The sequence below is a fragment of the Rhizoctonia solani genome, chromosome 12, assembly GCF_016906535.1.
Source record: "Rhizoctonia solani chromosome 12, complete sequence".
In the NCBI taxonomy this organism is placed as follows: domain Eukaryota; kingdom Fungi; phylum Basidiomycota; class Agaricomycetes; order Cantharellales; family Ceratobasidiaceae; genus Rhizoctonia; species Rhizoctonia solani.
The window spans coordinates 29,115-51,073 of record NC_057381.1 but is presented as its reverse complement, the minus strand read 5'-3'; the positions used below and the strand labels follow the sequence as shown (position 1 = coordinate 51,073).

Sequence of the window (21,959 nt, the reverse complement as noted above, 5' to 3'; positions counted from 1 at the left end):
TACTGAACTGCATAATCAGTTATGTGCAGATTTTGAAGATGCTCAACACAATCAGCAGAAGTTTTGCAGGTTGCATTATAGCAAAAGTGGGGTTGTGAGCTTAGTTCATGATGGATTTGTGAGATTTTGTGCTACAGCATAGTGTTACAATGGCTACATGTGTCAGTAAAATTTGGATGGGATTCACTAATTGGATGCTCAGCAATGGAGATAAACTTTTGACCTCTCCTGACCTGCAATACTTTTGCTGCTCAGTGTAGGTAGCAAGGTAGATGCTGTAGATACCTCCCCCTCTACCTAGAAACTATAGGAACTTCAGGTAGAACTAGGTAGAGCTAGGTAGATGGAGGCCCTGAGGTAGATTATAGGTTATGCAGTGACTTTGCCTTGTGTGGTCAAGCAGCCCTCAAAGTGCTCAGTTCAGCTGCTTCCCTTGTCCACTGGTTATCCCTTGAACTTCACCCAAGGGTATTTTCTAGCATTGAGTCTGATTGGTCAGCAAGAGACAGGGCTTGGCTGGCTAGATCAGGATTTTGATCAAATTGCAAATTGGGCGCTTTCCATATATGGTAAATGCAAGAAAATCTTGAATAATACAATTATGTTCAAAAATCATTCTGGCAGTGGTCATAAACCTGCCATCTACCTAGCTCTACCTAGCTCTACCTGGTTCTACCTAGCCACAAACTTCTAGGTAGATTGCCATTTCTATGTAGATCTATGTAGCACTATGTAGACACCCCATTCTAGGTAGCACCCCCCTTTTTTGCTGATGTGACAACTTACTATGGCAGTATTGTTCCTTCTGTATTGTCTGCTTCTGTTCTTACTATTTTATATCAAATATGCCTTGCGCTTTGGATTAGCGCTGCGCTCTGCTCCAGTGGGGACAACATGTATATTAACGCCCCCAACTCCAACCACTGCACTCCCCTCTTGCAGGTCCTTGTCCAACAATGGCGCTTTGCCCCCTAGCCCTACCCTGAAGTTGTACAAAACAGCACCGGGGCTTAGACTTGCTGAGCACACACAAATCAGCTCTAAACACCATGTGTCCTATGTTCCAGCAAGGGGATTGGATATAATTGGCCCCTTTGTGGATTGCGCATAACCTCAGGTAAGTGTGGTCACCGCGGCTACCCAATTACCAAGACTTACATGGAATATCTTTTTCAGTCAAAATGACATGTATCCTGTGTGGTGCCCCTTATCCGCTTGACACTGGGATGTTGGTACTGAACCCTTCAACCAACTATCAACAATACTTTGAACCCACCCCTCAATTCCTAGCACCCAATACCGCCTACCTACAAGCAATTGCATAAACTAGTGCGGTCAATTCATTTATTTGGCATATGTACATGTAGAACCCCTGTCTGCGCATAGGATCCAACAACATCAAGGGAAGTACAGGGGTGATATGAATTGAGAGTAAAGTACCAAACTACAAGGTAAGAATGTCATGGGGATGCCAAACTTGAATGTACTGGGGCCAGGGTGCGGGACAAGAGTGGGTGCGCAACGGGGGTGGGTTTGCAACTCAATTGTACAATGTCCCAAGGCAAAGATGCGGAACCTGCTCAAAGGTGCAGAACAAGGGTATGGAACAAGAGAGGGTGCGGAACAACCACCACCAACTCCCGGGCAGAAGGTGCAGAACCGGCCAATGGGTGCAGAACACAGGTGCAGAGTGCAGCACCAGGTTGTTCAAGGTGCGGAACACCAGGCGTTGTTCCAGACCTTGGGGGGGGGGCACAGTGAGAGCTGTTAGATGTGCGGTGCGCCAGCGCCATCACGTGATCATGTGGTCCTTGACGGTCAAGGCTCTTTACCCCTATTCCATTCAGAGGATCTATATATTCTTGTGTTGACTACCTTGTTCCTGCACGCTTGTCTCCCACCGTACTGAGACGTCCCGTGCAGGTATGTCTCTATTCATGTACACTACATACATCTGTATATATGCACGCTTGTCTCCCACCGTACTGAGACGTCCTGTGCAGGTGTTAGACATCTGACAGGTTATGAGCCCCAGCGCCCGGCGCAACTAAGAACGTACCCAGAAATATGTCCAAAAGCTCAGCTAAATTTGTTGTCCTTGATGCCTCTGGCTTGAATTGGCATACTTGGCAAACAACCGCCAAATTTGAGCTCAAGTCCCACAAGGTGTGGAAGTTCTTTGACCCGGCTAACCCCTCTTCCTCTCCTCCACCCAAATATTCTGCCAACAATCTTGAGAAGATTGAAAAGGGGGCAGACCCCTCCAAGTACATGATTCTCTCGGCATATACAACCTGGGAGGAGGACTGCAACGTTGCAATAGCTTGGCTTGCTTACTTAGTTGACCCTATCCACGCCAACATCCTTGACTGCAGTACCTTACCAAAAAAGTGTTGGGATGCCCTTGTTGTGTGCTTTGCCAATCAATCCGCTCAGGGCGTTACACTCACTCAAACAAAACTTGCTACACTGAGGTTTTCCAACAACGGATCAATCCCTCTTAGCAATTTTCTTGCAAAGTTCAGCGGACTTGTTCTTGACCTGAAGCGCGCCGGACAACCCCTGTCCAATGCCAAAACTTGCGCTCGGCTAGCCTTAGCAATGCCCCTATCTCTGCAGGCACAGATCTTGACCCTCCAGGAGGGTATGAACGCCAAAAACCCTGAACACTGGTACCAGTTGCTATCTACTACTTGGGAGCAACTACAAGCTGTGTGTACAAACAAAGAGACTTTCACCGCCAAACAAGCCACAACCAACCCCAACCCCTTGTCTTCCTGCAATTGTTATGTATGCAAGAACCCAGGACACTACGCTTGGGACTGCCCAACACTATTGCCAGAGGAGAGGACCCAACAACAGGAGCAGGCTTGCAAGCGCAAGGAGTCTTGGGCTGGAGGAAACAAGCCCAACAAAGGAACGTCTGACCTTGCAGCCCAACTTGCACAAATCCAAGCAAGACTCGCTGCTCTAGATACTTGTTCTACGTCTACAAACAACAATTCCTTGGGGTACAACACACACGCAAAAGTGACAATCCTTTGTGTGTCCACATCAGTCCTATCCAACAATGTCTGCTTGGATTGCGTCACACAAGACATCTCTGGGGGACTGATACTCAAGGCAGGCGGCGGGAAAGTGCCTTCAAATTACGCAGCTATCAACTCAGGCGCGTCTCGCCATTGCGCAGCTGAACAGGCCTTTTTCATTAATTATTGGACCTTAACCAAGCCTAAACAAGTATACCTGGGTGACAATAGGTTCATTATGGCTATAGGAGAAGGGGACTTCCAAGTCTGGATCAATGGATTGTCTGGAGAACGCAAATGCATCATATTTTGTCATACTCTACACGTCCTGGACCTTGCATGCACCCTCATTTCCATAAGACAACTCACCTGCAACTCCAAACCAGCTCTCCACGCCGTATTCCGTGGGAACCAATGCAAAGTTTGGAACAAAAAGGGGATTGTTTTTATTGCTAAGGCAAATGAGTCCATTGGAGGACTCTATGCAATCAGCTTATGCACCGCCCTGCACCCAACGCTCCGCACTCCTGTTCTTGCGCTCACTGCTTTCCTAGCTGGAAAATCAACCACGGCACTTGATCCTCACGTTGCCCATGCATGGTTTGGCCACCTGAATGGAAATGACTTACATGCTCTGGCCAAGAAGAAGTTGGTGAGCAACTTCTCCATGTCCAACCGCCTCCACCAATCCAATCCTTGCGAGCCCTGCCTATTGGCAAAAGGCCACAAGCTCCCCTTCTCCCCACAAACCGCCCGTTCCAACGTACCACTTGACCTAGTGCATACTGACATATGCGGCCCTATGGATATTGAAGCCATAGGGGGGTACAGGTACTTCATCTTGTTCTGCAATGATTGTACTGGTTATTTTCACGCGTACTTGCTCAAGAAGAAGTTGGAAGCGTTGGAGCGGTACAAGGAGTTTAAGGCTTGGGCAGAGCGGTCCTCAGGGTGGAGGATAAAGTGTTTAATGTTGGACAGAGGGGGGGAGTTTATGTCAGATACTTTTGAATGTTTTCTACGCAATACTGGAACTGTGAATCAAACGTTGTCACCCTATACTCCCAAACAAAACGGACGTATTGAATGCAAGAATTGGGATGTGATGGGTATTGTATGAGCCGTGCTACAAGAATTGGGCCTAGCCCCCCGCTTCTGGGGCAAAGCAGTCTTATTTGCTGCATACACCCTCAACTTTTGTCCAAACTCAGCTCTTGGGGGGTCCATCCCATACACAAAATGGACTGGCCGCACCCCAGACGTATCTCATCTCCGTTCTTTTGGATGTGATGCTTATGTGCTTATACTCCTGGAATCTCAGCGTACCAAAACTGGCCCAACAGCTGCAAAATGTGTCTTCACGGGATATACGGGGTCTGGCTACAGATGTTGGGACCCAAAAACTCTGAGATTTTGCAACTCCCGCCATGTGGTATGTGTTGAACAAAACTGCAACCAAAGCCCCCTCCCACCCGTACCACCGCCCTTGGATTCCAACATTTGGCAGGCATTTGGTATACTACCTACAGATGACGTCAGCTCAGAATCCAGCTTGAGTGTTTCCTCTCCTACGCCCTGAGTTATTGATCTTGACAACAACTTTGATGCTCCTGGTTTGAACAGTCAAGATCAGGGGGAGCAAGGAGACATAGAAGGCCTACATGATGAAGAGGAAAGGCTAGAGGAAGAACCAGGTGTCCAGCCGCCCCAACAAGAACCTTGTCAAGGTACTCAAGAACGTAGACCAAATCCCAACTATGCCCCACGCGTAGCCGCATTTACCGCAAGGCCCAAGCCCGTAACAGTCCCACACTCATATAACAAGGCAATTCAAGGTCCTGATAAACACTTGTGGATGGCCGCTATTGCAAAGGAGTTCAACACCCTTCTGAGCAAGGGCACATTTACCTACAGCCCAGACCTCCCACCCGGCAGCAAAGCTCTGAAAGGCATGCTTGTCTTTGCAATAAAAGTTGACGGCACGTACAAAGCTTGCCTAGTAATCAAAGGATGTGCTCAACGTCTTGGTCGGGACTACAACAAAACGTTTTCCCCAGTAGCCTGCTCCGCCTCCCTACAATTAGTAGTGGCTATATCTGTCCGCGACGGCCTCACATTATTTGCAGCTGATTTCACAGCGGCTTTCCTCAACGGACTTCTTGAGGAAGAAATATACATGGAGCAACCGGACGGATGGATTGCTCCCCCAGAGCACCAGGGCTTGTACCTCAAACTAGTGAAGTCACTCTATGGACTTAAGCAAGCAGGTCAAGTCTGGTACAAGTGTTTATCTTTGGCACTTATAGAGCTAGGGTTTGTCTGTTTCAACTCCAATAACTGCGTCTTTATGCAACAACGCAACAATACTGGTCTGATTATTCTAGCTGTGCATGTTGACAACCTCACCGGTGCCACTTCCAACAACGCAGTTTGGGACTTGTTCTGCGCTGAACTTAACGCAAAATATGAACTAAAGAACTTAGGCCGCGCAAAAGAGATTTTAGGGCTAGAAATTACACAAGACCCTAAAGCAGGAACGGCTTTAATCACACAGAACCGCTACATCAAAGACCTGGCTCGACAGTATGGTGTCTACAACCTTCCCCCACTATTGCTCCCACTTCCTCCTTGCAAAAAGTTTTCAAAGTCTCAATGCCTGTCAACAGAAGAGGAGAAAACACGCATGAAGAAGTTCCCTTACCTGGCTCTGGTTGGTGCTCTTCTATTTATATGCTGTCAAACACGACCCAATGTTGCATATGCTGTCTGCACACTATTGCGCTTCAGTGCTAATCCAGGACCAGCCCACTGGGAAGCCTTGCTTGGTATTCTTTGGTATCTACGACACACTTCAACCCTTGGGGTATCATACTCACGCACTGGATCCAAAGAACTCTCTATATACTTGGACGCGGACTGGGGAATGTGTCCAGATACTTACAAATCGACCACTGGGTGGGCGGTAACTCTATGCGGGGGACTTATCAGTTGGAGCAGCAAACTCCAGAGTGTTGTTGCCCAATCAACTATGGAAGCTGAGTTTGTTGCAATGTCTATGGCATGCAGGGAGGGATACTGGGTTCAAAGTTGGCTGGGGGAGTTGGACGGATTATCAGGGGAAGAACAACCACCCCCGACTCCGCTTTTCTGTGACAATCAGGCCGCGATAGCTATCACTTTGAACCCAGAGTCTCATCAGATGGCCAAACACATTGCGATTCGATACCACTACGTACGGGACCAGGTGGCTCAAGGGGAATACAAAATATACCATATTCCCTCGCGAGACCAACTAGCCGACTTCCTTACCAAACCGACTTCGAAGGATGTTTTCCATCACTGTCGTACTCGCGCGGGTATATGCTAAACAACTCGACTCACGCTCCGTGATGTTACTTTTATTATGATTCTATATGCTTATGATTGAACTTTCTGATTCCTTTTTTTAAATTTTTTTCCGCTTTATTGTTTTATCCTTTCTCTCTCTCTTTCTCTCTATGTACGTCTCGGACCAGGGGGAGTGTTAGATGTGCGGCGCGCCAGCGCCGTCACGTGATCGTGTGGTCCTCGACGGTCGAGGCTCTTTACCCCTATTCCATTCAGGGGATCTATATATTCTTATGTCGACTACCTTGTTCCTGCACGCTCGTCTCCCACCGTACTGAGACGTCCCGTGCAGGTATGTCTCTATTCATGTACACTACATACATCCGTATATATGCACGCTCGTCTCCCACCGTACTGAGACGTCCCGTGCAGGTGTTAGACATCTGACAAGAGCGCTCCCGGATTTTTGGGGCCCCAGTAGAGAAGGGCATTTGCACAGCATCTGACGTCAATTTGGAGGATCAAAAGGAAACAAAATGCATATGTTGATTGGATAGATATGTAAATACGTATATGCCAAACAAGAAAATGCCCGTTCTGTAACTCACATATTGGTGACATTATGGCCAGCTACCTGCATTTTGGCCACTAACTGTTTGTAACAGGTATCCCGCATAACTGAAGCTATGTCCGCGCATTCTCAAGGTGACAAAAAGCTCTTCAAAAGGATAAGCATACACAGAGGCCCTCATTTTCTCATTGCGTAACTATAATACACAGGTTGCTTACGGCCAATCTGGTGGCACATTCATCGACCTATCAGGGAATGACAAGCGAAGTGTACGGTGTCCACGGTACCCAAGACTAGACTACCTGGAGCCCTAGCAAGTGTCCTCATTACTCCTTTCCAGCGGCGACGATTCTCGGTCACGGGACGCTTCAAAAGCTCTAGTTGTCCTTGAATGGAACGCAGTTCGCGCTGAAGTGTTTCTCGTTCTTCTATTATTTCCGCACGCTCTTGCGCCCTAGCCTCCTTTATCTCGAGTCGAAGAGCTTCAATCTCTTTCAGCTGCTCAGATATTTTCTTCGACATTTCATCCTCAAGAACTTGACCAGCTGCCGTATCCTTTAACTCTAACTCATCATCTACGATCTCCCGCTGGATTGACATGGGAGTTGCGACTCCCGCCAGCATTGGCGCGATGATAGCGCGCGCCTGAGCCTGGCTACCGTATTTTGGGAACGAGGCGACCCGTGCTTTTTTCTTTATGAGGTCGCCAAAGAATGTATCTGTATTGACTAGTTGCTTATGACGCTCTATTTCCTGGGCAGTTGGGGGCGTAGACCACATGTTTGTTACGATTGTAAGGTTTTGGAGAGAATCGGTGCCGCATAACTTTTTGAACATTCGTAAGTTTCTTGCTGCAGTTCCGGTAACTCTTGGCTGGGAAATGCTGTGCAAGAAAATGATCCCAGACAGTAGTTGTCCCTCCTCGTAGCTGAGCACTTGCGTAAGAAACGGTAACATGAATTTAAATACGGCTCCTTACCCCCCTGTTAGGAAATCAGTAATTCGCTGTAAAATTTCTGTGTCCTTCACGTTGGTGTCATCGAACCCGGGAGTGTCAATCAGTTGAACTAGATATCCATCTTGCTCATACTCTCCTGCCAGAGTCACATCTTGGGTGCATGAGAAAACATCATGCCCAACAGTAAGGTTTCCTCCGGATGCGTTATTGACGAACTGCGTATGCTCATCAGTCATATACCTACCAAGTACATCTCATACGGAGCGGTACAAGGAGATAACTTACCGTCGTCTTTCCCGCACCTGTGGCACCGAAAATGCTAGCCAAGACAGTTTGGATTAGCTTATGCGCTGGCAGGTGGAGGTATGAGCTTCGTACTCACGCAACTAGGCGTACTCTTGAGGGATTCATGTTATCGTGTGTGGGTACAGGCGCAGCTGTGATGTGTCAGTTGAACGATAAGATGTGGTAGGTTAGGCGAGTTTTATACCTGCACTTCTGGCGGTGCTAGTCCAAGTTAAGGTACCTCTTGAGAAACTGCGCCATCATGGTAATCAAAAACAGACGCTCATCTGTACTCGTGTTATCCCCCATGTCGCCCGATGGTGATGAGCTCGCCAACGTGCCAAAGGGGAGGCGGGCAAAGGGTGGTATATGTTACTTGCTCTTTTTCAAGTGTTCAATGTAAGCACATGATTACCGCATACCACTTCTGAAAGCTACCTGATAGGGCGGAGACTGGGATACTCAATAATTGAAAACAAACGACCGATGTAGGTGTGTGACTTCGGGGCACAAATCTACCTTGGTTGCAAATCTAGGAGTCAGATAAGATGTATTCTCAGGATAAAAAGTAGGTGGAATCGAGCTGTGGCTTGCAAATGGCGCAATGGATTGCCATTACATGTCTTTAGATCATTGAATCAATAAATACGATGACACGCAATGGCAATTCACGCACCATCTGCTGGCCCCTTGTTTCAATTCCGTAGCTACACCCAATGGTACCCACTAGTTCTTGCTCAATTTTTACGCATCACGTAACGTTATTCTACGAATCCTTAGCCGACGCATTTTTTTCTCAGTGTTATATAACTCAGAATGTAACAAAAATATTGCTAGCCAGCACTGGGCCTGGAAGCCAACTGTGATGCAATTGGTAGTTTTGAAGGGAATGCACGGGTGTTATGAGGGACACTGTGGTGTGACAAGATCTTGAAAATCAGTGTGTCAGTAAAATATATTGTTTTTCAGTATCATATGGCTTGAAAACTACAATATCAGTGTGCCTTCCTCAGCATGAATCAGACTAAGGAATAATTGATATCTAAAACTAGTATGTATTGACCTTGATTTCAGCTCAATTTCTACTTAAACACATGTACTTATTTTCAGTATTTTGACCTTGTACAGTGGGAGACGACGCTATTTTCTTGAGCCCACAATTCCAGCAACACCCTGCAGGCACATCTATCGGGTGTTTTCAGCTATTGCATCTATGATAGACCTTGTGCCGATCGCTGTTGTCTGGATCCAACAGCGGTTCCTGGCGACATATTGTAGTTCCCGATACCGACCGTGCCCGTGTTTCTACAGTAGGAAAAACGAGATCCCAGTTAGGGTGGCTCAGAATTATTGAGAAATCAATTTAACAGCACTTTGCTGGCTAACACAAATACTAGACACGATCTAAGCTGGATCAACACCCTCAGTAGCGCTGGGCTAGCCGGGTTGGCGCTCAACCAAAGCCGCCGGGGTTCTGGAGCGCTCGGGAGCACCCACATGCGGTCCGTAGGCTCGGGGAGCCTCTAGAGCGCCAGAAGGAACTTTGTCATTGCTGACAGACACCTAAAATGGTGTACTATGTCAGTTGCCTAAGCCGCTCCCGGTGCTCCCGAGCGCTCCCGAGCCCCGGCGGTTTTGGTTGAGCGCCCAGCGGCGAGGTAAACTAACAACGTGTTGGCCGAGTGAGAACATATGTATCGAGCCCATCACACATGTTAATTTAGGTCATCTGATACGGGCTGCACCATCGTTCATGCGCTGGGTGTACACATGTACATCTGAGCTGTGTAAACACGGTTAAAAGGCTCTGCTCATCCGCAACATTGATCAAGCGTCTATTAATGGGGGCCCAAAGGGCGCTAGAACGCGCGACCACCTGGCGACCGCGTGTTATTCAAGTACAACGGGAAACCCCGATATCAAACACATTGAACCCCGAAAATACGAAAAATCCGCATGACGTCCAAATTTGCCAGAAATTCGCACCTCGATGACCCACAGAAGTGAGTTGAGAACGCGGACTCATGTAAAAGCTGGTCGGATTTTGCGAACACTCCGCATATAACGCGCAATTCTTTAGGTTCAAAAAATATGAAAATTTGGGCTCCACCGTGAAAAGGAGTACCGTGAAGAAGAAATTGCGGCTCGAGAGGCAGCCTTGTTTGCTGAGATTGAAAGTGATAGGGGGCCGCGAGCCAATTATATCTAGCTTGAGCACTCAACTCAATAATCCGCGTACTTTAGGGCACTTCACAATGTTCGGCCTTCGGTTGAGATCTTCGTTCGGGGCCAACCTGGCTCGGAGTGTTCCGTAAGCCCTCCTGAACAGCGTGCGAGCACTTTGGAGGATCGAACTTGATCGTCCAAAGTGCCAACTCACCTTCATAACTAAATGAGCGCTACGGAGCCTTTAGGATCCCCATATAGTACTGTGTGGGCACCTGCCCTGAACTACCCCATCTCTGCTGGCTTTCATTTACACACCGATTTCATTCCGTGTCCCCGTGCTAAACGACATGGTTGCGTATCAATGAGTTGAGCCTAGTTTGAGCATAGCGTTGTATGAGTCTGCCATTGGGGGTGACCTGTGTGTCAATGGCGGTAACAGCTCATCAACACGCTGCAGGCGACAACGAAAAAGGGGTAACTTATATCACCACAGCGCCCTCTTACTGTGCCGATCTATATCCGAAGGAAGACCTCGTTCCAGCCCATGCGGTAAGCTCGCCGCTCATTTTACGGCACACATGTCCTTCTGCGACAGCTGAGATTGACAGATCAAGGTCTAGCTGTGGCCTCGAAGGCAAACGTTGTAGAATGAGCCCAATTCGAAGAGACTGACAAGGTCAGCTTGCAGCCCTTTGCCCACATACTCTTGCAATAAAGCCTTCGAACCTAGTCGCCATCCTTCATATCCATCTCCTTGCCTCACAGATCTGTTGAGCACTCTGAGTATAGAAGACAATTCCACGGCAATATTCTTGCATTCAAATCGATTAGATGGCTGCTGAGTGTCCATCCTCTCATTCGATCTCAACCCAATTTCCACCAACGGTTACAATGATTTCTGGTCCAGTATGCACCAGTGGAGTTGTGCCAGCTCCAGTGGGACCAAGCATGATGGATATGGATGCCACAGAGACCAGACCAAAGTCCACCTCCCTTCGCGTAGCGTAAGTGATATGCTTTGCCCACTAATCCTTTGGGATGGATGAATGGTTATTGCGAGCTCATAAATTGACATACTCCCCCCCCCCCCCCTTATTTCAGTATCTTTGGGTCCACCGGAGCTGGAAAGACCACTGTGAGCTTAGCATCTCCTACGCGTGTATCTCAAATCTCATTTTTTCGCAGTTTGTCAACATTGCTTCAGGATCTAAGCTTCGCGTGGGACATGACCTGATGTCATGTACTCGGGATGTATCGCTCGCTGACACGTACCAATACAAAGGTCATGAAATTCAGCTGATCGATACTCCAGGATTCGATGACACCAACCTCCCTGACTCGGAGGTATTGAGGCGTATTGCTGACTTTCTGGCAGAAAGGTAAGTTTCAACCTGCTGTCTCATTACTACTACACGTATGAAGCACCTTGAGCGTAGTTACGAGAAAGAGGGGCCTCTATCTGGGGCCATATTTTTCCATAGCATTGAGAGTATTAGAGTGGGAGGAGCCGCGGCAAAGACCTGGCGGATCTTTCTTCAACTATGCGGGGAAGAGGCCTACAAAAACGCGCTATTTGTTACCAATCGCTGGACTGACCCCCCCTCAGGGGAGCATGTAAGGCGCGAGGCGCAGCTAAAGGATAGTCAATTGTTCGGAGAGGCCATCGGAAAAGGCATCAAAGTAGGGCGATATAGTGCTGGCGGGACCCAAGACGAGGCTCGTACCCTGATTGCGAGTTTATTTAATGCAAGACGGCTCCCATTCGCAATTCAGCGCGAGATGGTGGACGAGAAACTGCAACTCGGCCAAACGGCTGCCGGAAAGGTGGTAGCAGATAACCTGGCGGAACTGAAAGCGGAAAACGAACGGGAGCTAGCAGCTCTGAGAGAGGAATTGGAAGGATCGAACGTAGAAGACGCGGCGGAAATCAGGCTTGAGGAGGAAAATCTGAGGCGGCAGATCGTGGCACGGGAGGCTGAGTGGAACCAGCTAGTTAAACATAAGGAACACAACCCGGCATCACATCGTATCTTATCTGCACTGTCGGGTAAAAGGAGGGGGGATATAAATAGCCCTAGAGTAACTGAAGCAGGCGCGCGAGGAGGCAAGGGTTCGGACACTGGACCGCCTGTGACGGCTCGTGTTCAGAACTTAGGTTCCCATTCCCAAATGGTGGTCGTGGAGGTAATTGTTCGCAACGGAACATCCGTCGGCAATGCAACTCAGAAGCCCCGATGATTGCCCTGTGTACTGGAGCAGTTTACAATTTGTTTATGATGTTGCTGAAATGTATTACACTCTTCAAAATGTGCTTGAAGTAGGGAGATTGCATACCTTGAGAAGCTCTGCACATACCGTCGTGAGAGACAGCTGGCTGATCACAACTAACACAAGACTTTGGTTGGGATTGTAATTTCTGGGGTATGCATATATAAGCAGTCTACCTCTGAGCTACACCATATACCCCCAAGGTAGCAACTATTTGACCCCATCAATCCAACCCCGGGGGGGGGTGAAATCTATAGGGTAAATCAGACCTTAAGGGTTCCAAACACTGGCAAATTCCAGTCTCTGTACTAATTGGAACCCTGCTCCTGATGCTTTGGTAGGTGCAAGATCCAACCTCCTATATTGGACCCCCCATTTGACCCTTGTAGAGTCCAACAACAAGGTGTGGTTGCCTTAAGATAACAATGATGACCTATGTGCTTGTGCATATTGAATAGTTCATTCTTGATATTCCCTTGTGTGAGGTAACACTTGCTGTTTCTTGCTGATTTGGCACTGAGCCTGCTTGCAGGAGGTTGCTCAGCATATTTTGCATTTCCTCCTTCTGCTTGTCAGTGATGCTTGTGTAAAGGTCTTCATTGCCTATATGTTTGACAACCCAGTTCATGTACACCATGCCTACATATACAAGTGCCTTGCCTGGCATTGACTACCCCATACAGTAGACAGCTGTGGGGCAGAGATTGAGATAAAGACATACCTTTCTGTTTCCATTAAGAAGACATCTTCAATACAAAACCATGCCATGCAGTGGGATGTGCTGAGTGTAAAGCACTCTGAGCAGAATGCAATTTGAGGGTAAGATGCCAGGTGTCTAAGTTGAAACAAGACAATGCAGCACCAAGTAGTCAATTAACCCCCTTGCCAATAACATGTGATTCCCCATCAATTGATTTGTTACATTCACTCAGTTCCAAGTGACACTTCCAGGTCTTGAGCTCCTTTTCTCTATATAATTTCTTGTAATTCCTGGAGTGTCCTCCAGCAAATAGGTAGCTGGGGGTGCTGGATATGGGTGGTACTATTGATACTGTGATGCCTTTGTTTCAGAATATGTTTATTGTGTGTTTCAACCACACTGTAAGGTGGGCTGCTTGCTAGTGAGAATGGACACTCACACTTGTACTACTACAGGGGATGGTCAAGCTACATCAATGAACTATCTAGAGGCAACAAAGAGCACCTTAAGGCCACATCTACTAGGCTATTTACAACAGTAAAGGCTTAAGGCCTAAACTATTGTGAATACCAAGTTATTAAAGGGGGCTTGAGGTCCCAATATTCTCTGAAGATAGCAACTATCCCAAATTGTGGGGTGAAACTAAGACTTTTTGTTTTTGGGATGCCTTGTCCAGAATTCAATTTTTAGTAAACACTAAAGATCAGTATTCCATGTGGTGCTGCACAGTCTAAGATTTTGTCAAAGTACAGAATGCAATTTTGGTGGTTCTAGTACCAAAAAACAGACTTAACATATGCTTTGGTTGCTGTGGGTAATGTGTGGGTTCTATATGCAGTACAAGAGGGGAAGCCTAGTGGTGTGGGCCAGGCCACCCAAAACTGCAACCATCCAGATCAAAGGCTTGGGGTGGCAGAGAATTGCACATGGACAAGTATGCTACAAATAGATTTGTGATAATATGAGTAATACAAAAAGAAATAAAAATGTGAAGAAAAACCATGAAATATGCAGCAAAACATAAAGGGATGGTGGGAGGGTGCTGAAAAATGCAAGTACAGTCTGGGTCCCTGTGCTTGGTACACCATTCCAAGATTGCAGTATGGAATGGTGCTGGCTGACTTACACAATTGCAATCTCTCCCCTTGGTCAAGTACATTACAAATCAAATCAAAATATACACTGCAATTATGCAAAAAACATAACAAAATTGTCATAAACAGAGGAAAATATAACTATCTGTAGTTGAACCAGCTTGACTACTAAGCCATAGAGCCCTATTATTCCTCTGCTGACAACCCATGATTACACCTGCTGCCCCCCAAATTTGGGCTTGGGGCAGCATGCAACCACTTGTACTGGTCTGTTTGGCCATGACCAGAACAGTAGCCCTCCTAAGCCATTGCACTAGCTCTTGGGGCTTGAGTTAAACTTACTCTGCACTGATTGCTAATTATACATTGTATCTGCCTTGTATAGGCCTTTGTGTGATCTAGTACTGTATTGGGACCTCTTGTTGCTTACATCAAGTAGTACCAAGCCATTACACCTTTACTGCTAGCTGGTCTAGATTACTGAGAGTACAGCAGACTCACTTGGTTTAGTTACATTGTCAGTTGTTGTTGGTTATTACCTCATCTGACAAAGTCAGCTGTGATAATACATCCTTTTAACTTGTAACAACTGAAACATCAGCACTGTAACACCCTACCCTTGCCCTTGCCACTATGGTCCTTGTCTCTGTCCTTGCACTTGTCCTTGTCCTCATCCTCACCTTTGCCCTCCTTGCCCTCCATGCCCTCCTTGCCCTCCTTGCCTTTGTCTTCTTCCTTGTTCTTCTCTTCTCATTCTTTTCCCTTCTCAAGCACCTCATAGGTCACAAGCTGCCTCCAATCTAACTTCCCAACTCACCACAACAGCTGACCATGGGCACAATTCAGAGGGCAGATAGGCTGTGAGCACCCTTGGTTTTTCCTCTGCCAATTGGAAAATGCCTTGCTCCACATTGTATGATAAGGTTTGACTGGCTCTTGGAGGCCATATGCAAATTGCCATGTGTGTATGCATAACACATATTTATTCCTGAGTAGACATCTTGTTTTGTTCTGCACTGGCAACATTGATTCACTCACCCTTTTTGCCAGGCCTGGGCCCTCTCACATGTCATGTCTATGAGCCTGTGTTAAAGTAAATAACTAATCTCACAAGAGATATATACATGTATGCTCCATATCTCATACTATGTATTATCTCATCTCTGTTTGTATGGTACTGTTTACTCCCACAACAGTATCTCATCCCAAGTTATATTTAACACACATGCATCCTGCATTAAATAGATGGCCTTGTTTACACAGGATATTGTTGTACAAGAAGATCAGAGCTCAACAACTTAAAGCAAGACATAAATATATATAAGAAGTATATATATTTGCACCATATACTTCAACAGCCTGTCTATCTCCATCAGCACAAAATGTAAGTTGTCAAAGTTGACCCCCAGTAGCCTGACTGTATGATGTTCCAGGAGCACCCAGTCAAGGATGCCACAAGACACTTCATTTGCACCCTGTTATGGAACAGGATAAAATAGTAAAGAACTGCAAAGCAAACATGATTTAGCCTTCAAAATAGTGTAGACAGACTCTTGTAAAGTGCATAGAAAGATTCCTTGAATTCTTCTGTATTTTCTACTATTTTTAATCATGTAAATACTCAAGGTATTAAGGGAGAAACAGTCCCTTGAAGGAAAGACTTAATGTCCTGGATGTCTATAAGGATGCCAAGGGGGTTGGCGCTTGTGGTTGCAGTGTACAAATAAATAAGTTGCTTAAGGCAATGGGCTACCTAACTACAGCAGTGGCCAACTATACTACAGCATTGAGATTGCTTAAGGCAATGAGGAACTATCTAAGTACAGGGGTAGTTGCTTAAGCTGGTATCTAAGTAACTAAGTAAGTGTGTTTACTGGACCTATAGTCCTTGTACAAGGTGGGCATGCAACAAGAGGTAATCAACCTGGGTGTTACCATGGTTGGTTGGCCTCTTTATATATTACAGAGTGTGGACTAATAACAAATACATATATGCAAAACCATATCCAATAAGAACCCCACTCCAACTGCAGCCTTACTCATGACTACATGTCACTGACATGTCATGATGATGTCATTGGTGGAGGTGGCTACATGTGCTGAGTAAGCACAGATAGGGACATGGCTGGGCACTTAGCATATAAGGTAAGTGCCAAAGTCACATGATTTGAAAAGTTGTTTGTTTGTGTTTGTTTAAAGTTGAGAAAATTGGAATAAATTCCGTGGTATTGAATGTGTCTACAACACTTGATAACTGTTACACCCTCTTAACATATACCATTGGATTTGCCTGATTTTTCTGATAATTTTACTATTTTTTCCAAACCTGTTATCTTATGTTCTTCAATCACGTGATCTCAGCGCTTATTATGCCAAGATGCCATGCCAAGATGCCATGCCAAGATGCCATGCCAAGGGCGCTTAGGAGAAATCCATGCTTCTGCACAGCCTGCAGCACTCTTCTCTTTTCAAATAAGACTCTTCCATTCTCACACACATAGACCGCTTTGTAGATAGTTCTCTTGTTATAAATACAGCAGGGAAATTGCTTGGAAACCCCAAGTCAATTTTACCTTGTCTCACATTCACTGAGGAGGTTACCAGAAAGCCAGCTAAGTAGCTGACTGCCAGTAGTTCACACTGCTTATCCCACACCTTACTCATCACACCTCCAGGCCTCAGGCCCCCTTGCAGCTAGTAGTTAGTAGTAGGACACCCTAAGCATCATCAGATACTGTAGAATAGCCTAGTTAGTGATTTGCATTGTTTAGTACAGCCTTAAGCGCCCACCCACTAGCATGTACCCAACCTTACAGTTGGCATATGTTACAACCTCCTGATTGATACCATTGGAATCGGACGATTTTTCTATTATTTTTACTATTTTTTACGGACTCCATATCTGTTGTTTTTCGATCACGTGATCTCGGCGCTTATTATGCCAAGATGCCGCGCCGAGTTGCCATGCCAAGGGCGCTTAGGAGAAATCCATGCTTCTGTGCAGCCCGCAGCACGCTTCTCTTTTCACATGTAGGCTTCTATTCACACACGCACAGACCACATGTAATTAGTAGATTTGTCTATATATACAGCAGGGAAATTGCTTGGAGACCCCAAGTTGATTTTACCTTGTCTCATACCCATTGAGGAGGCACCAGCCAGCTAAGTAGCCAGCCCCCAGAAGTTCTGCTAACGCATCACCCCCCTTAAACTCACTCACCACACCTCCAGGCCTAAGGCCCCCTTGCACCAACAGTAGATAGTAGTTGTTGCCATAAGCAACTTAGTTAGTTAGTAGTAGCCTTAGATAAGTAGATTAGATAAGCATTGTCTGTATTAGTTATGGCCTTAAGCGCCTGCCACTAGCAAGTACCCACCTTACAGTGGTGTACAACAGCATGCAACAATAACTTAAGTTTAACTGGAAAACTGTTCTTAAGTAAGCACTCTGCTTTCCAGAAGCTACTAACCTGAGTAGCTAAGAGGAAGGTCTGGGCCTCACTAAGAGCACAGCTTGTTTCAGCCTTTTCCTAAAGTATCTTAGTGAGGGAAAGAATATTTTTAGAACTGGAGGCTAACTCTTATAAGGCACAGCTTTATGATACAGGCTCTCACTTAACACCTCATCTCTATTCATCTTGTCATGTATCTTACCCTACTGTATATAGTAATCACAGGCCTCCAAGGGTACACTGAGCAGCAAAAGTATTGCAGGTCAGGAGAGGTCAAAAGTTTATCTCCAGTGATGAGCATCCAATTAGTGAATCCCATCCAAATTTTACTGACACATGTAGCCATTGTAACACTATGCTGTAGCACAAAATCTCACAAATCCATCATGAACTAAGCTCACAACCCCACTTTTGCTATAATGCAACCTGCAAAACTTTTGCTGATTGTGTTGAGCATCTTCAAAATCTGCACATAACTGATTATGCAGTTCAGTATAAGTTCTGGTTTTTTGCACACACATTCTGAGTTATATGGCCCATTGCTGGACAGAGTATTAGCTTGTTTCACCCATTAGGGACTGTGTAACAGAACTGTCTTCTTAGGGCCAGTAAAAGAAACTCAAAATTGCAGTTACATTGAACTCAAGGCACGGTGTGGGCTGGAAATGCTTTGGGGTATCTCAGCTGGCTGCTGGTACCTAGTGAGGCTGTCTCCAAGACCATCCCATACCTGGGACTGGCAATATAAGGGATTGCAGTGGGTTAGGCTGTATGAGCTGAAAATTGAAATGCCACTCATAAGCTGGAATCCAAGCCAAATAACATAGAACTTCTAGGAGTAGTACACACAGGTCAAGGGTATGCCAAGATCAGTTATCTATGGCAGCAGTGATGTGTTCACAAAGATAGCATGCAGTATACACAATAATTGCAGCCAATGGGTGGGGTCTCAAATTGAACATGTTCTAACTCTGTGATTGTGGATTGGAGGAGGTTGAAACTCATACAGTAGAAGGTGTCTCTAACACAGAACTTATGATGGAAAATTGGCTGTTTCCCTAATTGACAATCACAGAGTTAGAACATGTTCAATTTGAGACCCCACCCATTGGCTGCAATTATTGTGTATACTGCATGCTATCTTTGTGAACACATCACTGCTGCCATAGATAACTGATCTTGGCATACCCTTGACCTGTGTGTACTACTCCTAGAAGTTCTATGTTATTTGGCTTGGATTCCAGCTTATGAGTGGCATTTCAATTTTCAGCTCATACAGCCTAACCCACTGCAATCCCTTATATTGCCAGTCCCAGGTATGGGATGGTCTTGGAGACAGCCTCACTAGGTACCAGCAGCCAGCTGAGATACCCCAAAGCATTTCCAGCCCACACCGTGCCTTGAGTTCAATGTAACTGCAATTTTGAGTTTCTTTTACTGGCCCTAAGAAGACAGTTCTGTTACACAGTCCCTAATGGGTGAAACAAGCTAATACTCTGTCCAGCAATGGGCCATATAACTCAGAATGTGTGTGCAAAAAACCAGAACTTATACTGAACTGCATAATCAGTTATGTGCAGATTTTGAAGATGCTCAACACAATCAGCAAAAGTTTTGCAGGTTGCATTATAGCAAAAGTGGGGTTGTGAGCTTAGTTCATGATGGATTTGTGAGATTTTGTGCTACAGCATAGTGTTACAATGGCTACATGTGTCAGTAAAATTTGGATGGGATTCACTAATTGGATGCTCATCACTGGAGATAAACTTTTGACCTCTCCTGACCTGCAATACTTTTGCTGCTCAGTGTACCCTTGGAGGCCTGTGATTACTATATACAGTAGGGTAAGATACATGACAAGATGAATAGAGATGAGGTGTTAAGTGAGAGCCTGTATCATAAAGCTGTGCCTTATAAGAGTTAGCCTCCAGTTCTAAAAATATTCTTTCCCTCACTAAGATACTTTAGGAAAAGGCTGAAACAAGCTGTGCTCTTAGTGAGGCCCAGACCTTCCTCTTAGCTACTCAGGTTAGTAGCTTCTGGAAAGCAGAGTGCTTACTTAAGAACAGTTTTCCAGTTAAACTTAAGTTATTGTTGCATGCTGTTGTACACCACTGTAAGGTGGGTACTTGCTAGTGGCAGGCGCTTAAGGCCATAACTAATACAGACAATGCTTATCTAATCTACTTATCTAAGGCTACTACTAACTAACTAAGTTGCTTATGGCAACAACTACTATCTACTGTTGGTGCAAGGGGGCCTTAGGCCTGGAGGTGTGGTGAGTGAGTTTAAGGGGGGTGATGCGTTAGCAGAACTTCTGGGGGCTGGCTACTTAGCTGGCTGGTGCCTCCTCAATGGGTATGAGACAAGGTAAAATCAACTTGGGGTCTCCAAGCAATTTCCCTGCTGTATATATAGACAAATCTACTAATTACATGTGGTCTGTGCGTGTGTGAATAGAAGCCTACATGTGAAAAGAGAAGCGTGCTGCGGGCTGCACAGAAGCATGGATTTCTCCTAAGCGCCCTTGGCATGGCAACTCGGCGCGGCATCTTGGCATAATAAGCGCCGAGATCACGTGATCGAAAAACAACAGATATGGAGTCCGTAAAAAATAGTAAAAATAATAGAAAAATCGTCCGATTCCAATGGTATCAATCAGGAGGTTGTAACATATGCCAACTGTAAGGTTGGGTACATGCTAGTGGGTGGGCGCTTAAGGCTGTACTAAACAATGCAAATCACTAACTAGGCTATTCTACAGTATCTGATGATGCTTAGGGTGTCCTACTACTAACTACTAGCTGCAAGGGGGCCTGAGGCCTGGAGGTGTGATGAGTAAGGTGTGGGATAAGCAGTGTGAACTACTGGCAGTCAGCTACTTAGCTGGCTTTCTGGTAACCTCCTCAGTGAATGTGAGACAAGGTAAAATTGACTTGGGGTTTCCAAGCAATTTCCCTGCTGTATTTATAACAAGAGAACTATCTACAAAGCGGTCTATGTGTGTGAGAATGGAAGAGTCTTATTTGAAAAGAGAAGAGTGCTGCAGGCTGTGCAGAAGCATGGATTTCTCCTAAGCGCCCTTGGCATGGCATCTTGGCATGGCATCTTGGCATGGCATCTTGGCATAATAAGCGCTGAGATCACGTGATTGAAGAACATAAGATAACAGGTTTGGAAAAAATAGTAAAATTATCAGAAAAATCAGGCAAATCCAATGGTATATGTTAAGAGGGTGTAACAGTTATCAAGTGTTGTAGACACATTCAATACCACGGAATTTATTCCAATTTTCTCAACTTTAAACAAACACAAACAAACAACTTTTCAAATCATGTGACTTTGGCACTTACCTTATATGCTAAGTGCCCAGCCATGTCCCTATCTGTGCTTACTCAGCACATGTAGCCACCTCCACCAATGACATCATCATGACATGTCAGTGACATGTAGTCATGAGTAAGGCTGCAGTTGGAGTGGGGTTCTTATTGGATATGGTTTTGCATATATGTATTTGTTATTAGTCCACACTCTGTAATATATAAAGAGGCCAACCAACCATGGTAACACCCAGGTTGATTACCTCTTGTTGCATGCCCACCTTGTACAAGGACTATAGGTCCAGTAAACACACTTACTTAGTTACTTAGATACCAGCTTAAGCAACTACCCCTGTACTTAGATAGTTCCTCATTGCCTTAAGCAATCTCAATGCTGTAGTATAGTTGGCCACTGCTGTAGTTAGGTAGCCCATTGCCTTAAGCAACTTATTTATTTGTACACTGCAACCACAAGCGCCAACCCCCTTGGCATCCTTATAGACATCCAGGACATTAAGTCTTTCCTTCAAGGGACTGTTTCTCCCTTAATACCTTGAGTATTTACATGATTAAAAATAGTAGAAAATACAGAAGAATTCAAGGAATCTTTCTATGCACTTTACAAGAGTCTGTCTACACTATTTTGAAGGCTAAATCATGTTTGCTTTGCAGTTCTTTACTATTTTATCCTGTTCCATAACAGGGTGCAAATGAAGTGTCTTGTGGCATCCTTGACTGGGTGCTCCTGGAACATCATACAGTCAGGCTACTGGGGGTCAACTTTGA

General features: G+C 45.7%; 3 protein-coding genes across 3 annotated transcripts; 2 read left to right on the top strand and 1 right to left on the bottom strand.

Moving 5' to 3' along the window:
• Nucleotides 1-2,067: 2,067 nt before the first annotated feature.
• RhiXN_11269 (Retrovirus-related Pol polyprotein from transposon TNT 1-94) lies at nt 2,068-6,396 on the top strand (the record flags this gene model as incomplete). Its single annotated transcript, XM_043331084.1, has 2 exons — nt 2,068-3,980; nt 4,653-6,396. 2 exons carry the CDS (start codon nt 2,068-2,070, stop codon nt 6,394-6,396), a joined length of 3,657 nt encoding a protein of 1,218 aa, XP_043184594.1.
• A 768-nt stretch (nt 6,397-7,164) lies between these two features.
• RhiXN_11268 (50S ribosome-binding GTPase) lies at nt 7,165-8,296 on the bottom strand (the record flags this gene model as incomplete). The annotated part of the gene is made up of 4 exons (XM_043331083.1): nt 7,165-7,855; nt 7,907-8,100; nt 8,171-8,204; nt 8,268-8,296. The coding sequence occupies 4 exons, from the start codon at nt 8,294-8,296 to the stop codon at nt 7,165-7,167; spliced, it is 948 nt and encodes a 315-aa protein (XP_043184593.1).
• A 2,874-nt stretch (nt 8,297-11,170) lies between these two features.
• On the top strand, nt 11,171-12,577 carry RhiXN_11267 (50S ribosome-binding GTPase; the record flags this gene model as incomplete). The annotated part of the gene is made up of 4 exons (XM_043331082.1): nt 11,171-11,343; nt 11,441-11,474; nt 11,525-11,718; nt 11,776-12,577. 4 exons carry the CDS (start codon nt 11,171-11,173, stop codon nt 12,575-12,577), a joined length of 1,203 nt encoding a protein of 400 aa, XP_043184592.1.
• Nucleotides 12,578-21,959: the final 9,382 nt, after the last annotated feature.